At 60.7% G+C, this 8,585-nt stretch overlaps 1 protein-coding gene across 1 annotated transcript; it reads right to left on the bottom strand.

Annotated features, from left to right (window-relative positions):
* Nucleotides 1-264: 264 nt before the first annotated feature.
* Nucleotides 265-7,751, bottom strand: WDR24 (WD repeat domain 24). Its single transcript, XM_049791816.1, has 10 exons — nucleotides 7,670-7,751; nucleotides 5,981-6,960; nucleotides 5,485-5,662; nucleotides 3,968-4,643; nucleotides 3,560-3,675; nucleotides 2,320-2,441; nucleotides 1,877-1,981; nucleotides 1,439-1,776; nucleotides 813-997; nucleotides 265-642 (listed from the first exon to the last, which is right to left on the bottom strand). The coding sequence occupies exons 2-10, from the start codon at nucleotides 6,459-6,461 to the stop codon at nucleotides 474-476; spliced, it is 2,370 nt and encodes a 789-aa protein (XP_049647773.1). The 5' UTR covers nucleotides 6,462-6,960; nucleotides 7,670-7,751; the 3' UTR covers nucleotides 265-473.
* Between the last annotated feature and the right edge of the window lie 834 nt (nucleotides 7,752-8,585).

The following is an 8,585-nucleotide window of genomic DNA, read 5'->3' as shown; positions in this document are numbered from 1 at the left end:
ACGCTTCCCGGCAGGCACCGCGGCCAGGGGTGACGCCGCGCACCGCCATTGGCTGGGCGCGTCTCTACGATTCCCGACAGGGGCCACGGCTTAAAGGGGCCACGCCTTAAAGGGGCAACAAGGGAAGAGGGGCCCACAGCCTCCCGGGGCACCGCGGCGCAGGGACCCCCGGCCGGGGAACGGGACCGGGGCCGAGCTCTCCCCGCCCCCGGGGCTGCCCCGGCGGCCGCCGCTGGCAGGTTAAGGAAAGACAAGAGGCATGGCTGAGTTCAGCTGCTCTGTTTAGTTTTAATCCAGTACAAAAGGCCGGGCAGGGGGCTGGTGGGGGGGGGGAGCACACACAAGCCCCTATTTACACAAAAATAAATACAGGGAGGGAGGCGCGGGGAGGGCAGGCAGGCAGGAGGCCCTGCCTGCCCTGCCCACCGCTGCCTGCCCCACCTGGCTGCCGTCTCCCCCGGCCGACGAGGGGCTCAGGTGTACTCGCAGAGGTGGCCGCAGCCTGCGGGGCAGTGGGAGCTGGTCTCCAGCCACTTCATGATGTGCTGGAGATGGCCGCCGTGGCTGCAACCCTGGCACCAGACGAAGAGCCCCTTCACCACGTGGTGACAGACAGCACACATGCTGGCACACTGTCGACACCTGTGCCGGAGAGAAGAGGGCAAGCGTGGGCAGAGAGAACCCTCGGGGAGGGCAACAAGGGGGCAAGAGGGGGTACCAACCCCATCCTCCTGCCCCTGTAGCCCCTCTGGGACTCCCCTTGGTGACCAGAGAGCAGTCCCCCACCTCCCTGCCCGCAGCGCTGCCCTCACCTGTCGCAGATCCAGCCCCTGTTGCTCATGGGCCGCTTGCAGTTGCTGCAGTTGACGTGCAGGGTGGTGGAAGCCTGATTGAGGCAGTTGATGGCGCGGCACGTGCTCAGCTTGATCACCTCGTTGGAGATGTTCCAGAGCTGGAAGCGCTGCAGCAGGTCGATGTATGATGTGTACCAGTGCTCCTGGGGACAGCCACAGACAGCTGAGCCTCGATGCCCCCCAAAACCCCCTCGGGATCCCAGTCCTGCGTCCCAAAGGCAAGATTCCTGCAGCAGGGGAACTGCTCTTGCGGGGCTGGGGAAGAGGCATCCTTCCCCAAATCAACAGGCCAAGGCCACTTCCCCACCCTGGCCCTGTGGACACCACCTCGGGTCCCTGCCAGGACTGGTGGTAGGGTGGCCAACTGGGTCCCGGGGGTCCTGGAGCTGCCCACCCCAGGTTAGAGCGGGCCTGGCTGGAGGAGAAGGGAGGTGCCCAGAGCCCAGGTGGGATCCCGTGGCATTGGGATACGTCACCTATGGGTCCCACCAAGTTGTACTACTCCATCTCGTGGGGTTGCTGCACCAGCCCTGAAAGGAGGGTTCAGTTCCTATGCAGCCAGGAAGGGGCTTCCCGGGGTCTACCTGGGTCTGCTCATCAATCTCCTTGCGGATGCGGTCTCCCAGCACGATGAGGACAGACACGGCCGTCTGCACATCTCCCTGCTCAGCATAAAAGAGGAGCGTGTCCCGCACAATGGGATTGAAGAAGTCAGAGGGCAGGCGGTTCTCGTAGAGCGAGTGGGAGATGGAGATGAGGGAGAAGGACTCCACGGGTGTCAGTGACACCGTCTCAGCCTCGTTGCCACTGACGTGAGGAGAGTCAGCTTTGTCTTGCAGGTGGTCCAAGGCTGACGGGTTGTCCACAATTTCGTGGCGCAGGGGGAAGGCTTCTTGGGGAAGGCTGTATTCCTGCTCTTCAGCTGCGAGGAGAGAGATCTGATCAGGAACAAGCAGGGAAGGCCAGGAGAAAAATCAAGCCGTGTGTCTGGCACAGGCAACACCAGCTGAGTGAGCACTCACCATGTGGGTTCTCATGGTCCATCATGTACAGGTCATCCTCATCTGCTTCCACATCTCCCAGCAGATAGTCTGCAGGGACATCACTCCCCTCCGTCTCCTCATTGTCTGCGAGCCCAGGGAGAGAGAAATCAGCTCAACCCCCTCAGGCACATGGATGGATCCACATCCCCCGTGTCCTGCCCCAGCGTGCCAGGGTGCGTCCGAGCCAGATGGCCCAGCTGCCCACTGCAATTGTGCTCCTGGCACCCACAGCCACCACTGTGGGGGTCACTCACGGGGGTAGATTGTCCTTCTGCAACACCCTGGGGCTCAGCATGCTTCACCTGGGGGCTGCAGCAGGTCCAATCACCCCAATTTACAGGATAAATTTACTAGTTTGTTCCATATCAGGGCCATCTACAGCTGAGGAGGGAAAAGCCACAGGACCACCCCAGAAATGTTACCCTCATTGTTGATCAGGGTGGAGGAGGAATCCATGAGGATGTTTTCTGTGCGGCTTTCTCCTTTGCTGCGGTCCAGTCTCGACTCACTGCCCAGCCCAGAGGGGATGTCCTTCAGGTTAAAGCTGGGAAAGAAGCCAAATTTAATAGTCACAGAAGTTTACAGTTTCCGTTCTAGGCAGCAAACAGCCTGGAAATAGGTCTCCATTGAGATTTGAATGGTGAAACACAAGATATGATTTCCCTGAGAGCGCAGAAGTCAGCTGTCCCCACTTGGTAACTTAAAGATACATTGCAATTGTTAACACAGCCCTTTCTCCAAGCCTGGCATCTCTGCACCTGCACTGCAAAGGTGCCTGCAGAGGTCTTCCTAAAGAATTTCTGAGCTGAGTGCAGGCTCTTGACTCCATCTCTTAAATATTTACCTTCACCTCAGAGGTAGGTAAACAGGAGCTGCCTTGCTACAAGGTGCTTGGCTGTTTGTTATGCATCACCGCTCTCAGGCTTCACTGAGACTGAACGTGAAGAGAATGGGGTTGAAGCAGAGCCAAGCTCTTCAGCTTGCTGCCTGTGGTTTAAGTCAGTGACAGACAGTGACCCGTCTGGATGTAGAGCTTGGTCAAGGAGAGCGTTTTCTTTGATGTTATTCGCCGATTTGCCACTCACCCTGGGAACCCAGCCCTGCAAGGTCTGACAGCTAATTTGGAGTCCTCACCCCTCACTTTTATAAGTCATTGAGAAGAGGAAAAACAAGTTTTCCTGCTTCATCAGCCCACGATGGGGCTTTCCACACCAGCCAGTGAGTTACTTGCAGAGCTGGGCTATCCTCTCCCTTTGAAAGGCAGAAGAGAACCTCTCCACACCAGTAGCTCTAGCTCCAGCGGTGAGACAGAGGTTCTCCAACCCCCACCCTCAGTCACAGTCAGTAATTAAGTAACTGCAAAGATGGTACCAGCCCCATGCCTCACCACAGCTTCAATCTTCGTTTCAAAGAGGGAAGGGAGCAGCGTACGAGACTGCGTGGCTCGAGGCCAGGCTGGCCGCTCACTTCTCATACCCACACACAAAAAATGGCAGTGTTCAAACAATGCCAACCTGCAAACCAGCGTGGCCTGAGGCTGGGGGAGAGCTGTCCCTGCTCCCACCCCACAACTCCAGCCCAGCTGAGGAGCTGTCTCTGCTCTCCCGCTTACAGAGCCACCCCAGCCATCATGTCATTTGCTGCAGCTCCAGCACCCCTTACCTGTTCATGAGCGGAAGGGTGGTGCTGCCTTTCCCCATGCTGTGGTTGAGGTTGGTGGATGACACGGTGCCAAGGCTGGAATAGATAATTCGCAACATCGTCCACGTTTGAGCCACCTGCATGAGAGACAGCTGCGGTCAGACCCTGCCAGGCTAAAAACCAGGCCCCGTGCAGCCACGTGCTTGACGGCAAATTCCCATTGTCAGCTGATCTAGAGAGCTGGACAGGCTCTCAGGGGAGTCAAGTTTCTGGGTAGTGATCCGTGCTTGTTGTAGGCAACAGCAGTATGGGCTTGGTGCCAGGCAGAGGTACACCTTCTGGGGACAGCCAGAGGCCACAACCAGATGGAAAGCTGCCATCCAGCAAAGGTGGCAGGCCTCATCCTGACAGCACCAGCCTAGGTCTCACCTGGTTGCGATCCAAGCCCTTGGCCACCTTGGCGTTGTGGTCACAGAGCTCGGCCAGGGGCCTGCCAGCTAGCGCATACTGCTTGGCAGTATGCACGAACCAGTCCATGCTGCCACTCTCCACATCTGTCTCGAAGACGCTGAGGGCACTGGAGGAGGAGATGTACTCAAATTGCTCCGTGGGGTCCAACTTGCGCTTGAAGAAGATGGGGTGACGCCGGTCCCCGATGTAGGGCTTGCGGTTGGAGTCGGAGGAGATGAGGCTCTCTTTGGCGGCGAAGGCCAGGTCTCCGTAGAGGCTGTAGCACAGTCCCTCAGGGTTAGCCCGGTCAATGGGCTGGCTGGCATCCTTGAAGATGTGCTGGTAGAGGGTGCTGTCCTTAGAGCCCGACAGGAGGAAATAGGGGTCATGGAGATGACGCCACACGATGCCCGTGGTGACGTCCTTGTGCTCCTCAAACATGGCAGAGGGGATGAAGGGACGCCGCACATCCCAGACGTAGATGTTGTGGTCCACCATCATGGAGCATGTGGCAATGTGGTGCTTGCACTCTGGGCGCCACTTCACCCGGGCCACGGAGGCGATGGTCTGCACGCAGTAGATCTCCTTCGCCCGAGTGGTGTTCATGTCCCACACCTTCACCATCTTATCCCGGCCGCCTGTTGCCAGCCAGCCCCTGGAAGAAGGATGGAGAAAGATGGTGAGATGCCAGCTTGGGCCAGGATCTGTGCCCATTCACCTCTCCTTTCCCGCCCCTGCACAGAAATGCTCACAACACATTTATGACCATATCCACACCAAGAGGAGGCAGCCAGGCTGCAATTGCATTCTCACACATGCTACTCTAACGCCTCCGCTCTCCAATAACCAGGTCAGGCAACACCCCTCCTTCCTGCTCCCATTTCAGGCCCTGAGCCACACTCATCTGAAGAGCTCCCAGCCAGACTAGTTTCCCTCAACTCCGGTTTCCACTTGCCCAGGACAGCAGAGAGGAAAACAGCCAGTTTGAACATATTTCAGTGCCTCTCTAAGTTGGTGAGGAGTCGCAGTGCTGCCTGGCAGGGAGCGAGGAGGGACCCGCACACCACAACAGCTGTTTCCAGATGCACCCCAACCACCCCCGGGGCAAGGCAAGAGGGAAATGTGATCAAACACAAGCAAGCCATGTCCCAGAGCAGCCATGTAGCACCCTCCCGGAGCTGAGCACTGCAGCAAGAGGCTGCCCTGACATGGGGGGCCAAGACAGCAGCTTGCTATACTTTATCATTAGCAATCCAGTGCCTCAGAAACCCCCAATTTGTAAAAAAAACAAAACAAAACCACCCTAACACACCCCCAAATCCTCAAAGCAATAATTGCTCCCATCTTCCAGCAACGGCTCAGCCCCTGACACAAGGGGTCACGGTATCAGAGACCCTGCTTTCCCCCCCTATTCTGAAACGTCTCAACTCTGTTTTTAGGGCCTCCCTCATCTCTGCCGAGGCCGGGCGGCTGACAGGGTCTGGCCCCACACACACCTGTCCTCCGGGTGCCAGTCGCAGCAGAAGACAGGCCCGTTGTGGGCTGTGAACATCCTCTCGTAGCGGTCTGGCCGGCGGATGTCCCACAGCTGCACATTCCCGTTCTCAAAAGTGGCAGCGAAGGTGAAGTAGTCCCGGATGCTGAACTGGACATCACGGACACTCTCTGACTGGCCTGAGTGGGGACAAAAGTTGAGATCCAGTGGGACAGAGCTCCAGCAAAGCTAAAAACCCCACCGGAAGAGCCATTGGGGTTCCCAGCCCAGAGAGAAGGGGAAGCAGGGAGCGATGCAGCCACCTTCCACCTCCCGTGCAGGCCCAGCCCACTGCCAAGTGGCAAAAAAAAGCACCAAAATGCCTCTCAGCTCTCTCCCTGCCTGCTCCAGACATCATGCCCTGAGCAAACCCTCCTCCAGAGCATGGGGAAAGGGCAAAGCCCCCAACTTCTACCTCTCACCACCATAAGGGGGCAAGCAACAGCCCACATTCGTACCAGAGAAGGTGCTGACAGAGTCCTTCTTGCGCAGGTCGAAGCATTTCATGTAGCCATCCTGGGAGCCGCTGAGGAGCATGTAGACCTCGGTGGGGTGGAAGCAGACCTTGTTGACAGTGCGCTTGTGCTCGGTGAAGAGCTGGTCCTGCTTGTTGCGGGACGGCTTGCCCAGGTTCCAGGTGACGACAACACCGTTGGTGGCAGCGGTGGCCAGCAGGTTTTCGTCCATCTGGTGCCATACTACATCCGCGCAGCTGAAGTTCAAGGAGGGTTTGCGGCCAACACGGAGGTTCAGCTTCTCCACAAACTGGTCCTCCTCAATGGAGTAGATCTTGAAGATGTTGCGGCCGGCCACCACCACCTGGGCGGCATCGCGGCACACACTGATGGCATTGGCAGGGGCATCCAGGTGGCAGAACATGGTCCGTCCCGTGAGGGCGTTGCCCCCCAGAGCAGTGGTGACCCTGGCCATTTTCTCCATGGCCGTCCTCGGGGCACACTCCCCTCTCCAGGAGCAGGCTCGGAGGCTTGCGTCCCCACAGGCTGCATTCACGCTCACGCGGCCACCCTGCTCCACTTCAGCCAGAGCTGGGAAGGAACAGACTCAGCTCCCACAGCTCCTGGCAGGCCCAGGTGGCTTCAACCGCAGCTTTTTGTGGCCACATCAACAGGCTGCAGAAGTGAGAGGCTACAGCCTGGTTGCTACTTGCGGGGAGAGAGATACAGCCCCACGCCGGGCTTCTCCTCCTGCTGCCTTCTGTAAATCCTTCTCAGGGAGTTCCTGAAAAACCTTTTCTGGGTTCCTTGTTCCCGCCTCAGTTCAACCTCCTGAGACGCTCCGCTGACGAGAGTGGCTGTTGCTGGCGCTACGGGAGGTCAACTACAGCAACGTGGACTGAGGCAAGCAGCTTCTCCAGCAAGAGGTTGGGCAAAACGAGGCCGCAGTCATCTCCGCAGGGCGCTCCCTGCACCCCAAACCCCTGCAAGCACCACAAGCTGGGGTTCACCCTGTTTGTCTAGCAGAGGGGGGCCTGCAGCTCCCCCCGCCAGACACAGGAGCAGGCCAGGGTGCCAGGGGCTGGCACCTACTCTGGGGCTACCCTGGGGCCAGCAAGGCTGCTTGGGGATCAGAGTGTCTCTACTGCAGCCCACAGGCCATCGCCCCCTGAGCCAGGCCGAGCTCCTACCCCAGCACTGCCCCCCGCCAGCCCCTAGGCCCTTCCCTTGCCAGGCCCCCCAGCCTCCTCATACCCCACATCCCCCCCCTCCTCACGGCCTGCTCCCGACCCACAGCCCCTCAGAGCCTCCTCAGTGCCCACTCCCACTCCTCAGGGCCCCCTCCTGGCCTAAGGCCTCCTCAGGGTCCCCTCCTGCTCTTCAGAGCGCCTTCAGGGCCCCCTCAGGGCCTCCTCATGCCCTTCAGTACCCCCTCAGACCCCAAGGCCTCCTCAGGGCCCCCTCCCGGCCCTCAGAGCCTCCTCAGGGCCCCCTCAGGGCCCCTCCCGGCCCTCAGAGCCCCCTCAGAGCCTCCTCAGAGCCTCCTCAGGGCCCCCTCAGGGCCCCTCCCGGCCCTCAGAGCCTCCTCAGGGCCCCCTCAGGGCCCCCTCCCGGCCCTCAGGGCGCCCTCAGGGCCTCCTCAGGGCCCCCTGCCGGCCAGGCCCTCCCTCTCCGCAGACCCCGGTGCCGTACCCGGTGCCGGTGCAGCTCCGCCGGCAGCTCGGGCCGAGCAGGCCCCGCGGCCACTACGGAAACGAGCGTCAAGACCCGCCCCTCTTCCGCCCCGCCCCGCCCCCTTCCGCCGTCAATGCCCGTCCGCCCCGCCCCCTCCCCTCCCCACCTCAGAATACGGCCCGCCCCCCGCCACGGGCAGGCCCCGCCCCGAAATTAAGCCCCGCCCCCCGGCCAGGCCCCGCCCCCGAGTCAGACCTCGCCCCTGGACGGAGCGGGGAGAATGGGAAGGGGGGGGGGGAATGGGGGTGTCGGGGGGGGGATATGGGGTGAATTAGGGTGGCAATGCCAGGGGGACGTGGGGTGCAGCGTGGGGGGGGTGCGATGGGGAAAATAGGGGTGTCAGGGGGATACGGGGTGCATTGGGGGTGAGGGTGCTGGGGGGGAAATGGGGGTGTCGGGGGAATATGGGGCGCATCGGGGGTGTAGGGGTGCGCTGGGGGGATATGGGGGTGCTCTGGGGTGTAGGGGTGCACTGGGGGGATATGGCGGTGCGCTGGGGTGTAGGGATGCACTGGGGGATATGGGGGTGCACTGGGATATATGGGGGTGCACTGGGGGGATATGGGGGTGCACTGGGGGGGTGGGGTCGCTTGGGGGGTTTGGAGATGCCCTGGAGCGTGGGGCTACCCTGGGGTTTAGGGGTACAAGGGGGGGGTGGCTATACAGGGAGATACAGGGCTACACTGGGGGACGGGTGTACAGGGGGGTGGGGGTGTACGGGCAAATGGGGGTGCACTGGGGGGTATGGGGTTGCCCTGGGGACTCTGGGGGTGCACTGCCGTGGGGGGGTGCAGAGGGGAGTATGGGGACACCCCAGCCCCAGGCCTGTGGCTGTGCTGGGACTGCCCGTGTGACATGGGACCGAGGGGGGGGG

This window comes from Accipiter gentilis, chromosome 33, assembly GCF_929443795.1.
Source record: "Accipiter gentilis chromosome 33, bAccGen1.1, whole genome shotgun sequence".
In the NCBI taxonomy this organism is placed as follows: domain Eukaryota; kingdom Metazoa; phylum Chordata; class Aves; order Accipitriformes; family Accipitridae; genus Astur; species Astur gentilis.
The sequence above is the reverse complement of the archived record's forward strand: the minus strand, read 5'-3'. Positions and strand labels throughout refer to the sequence as shown.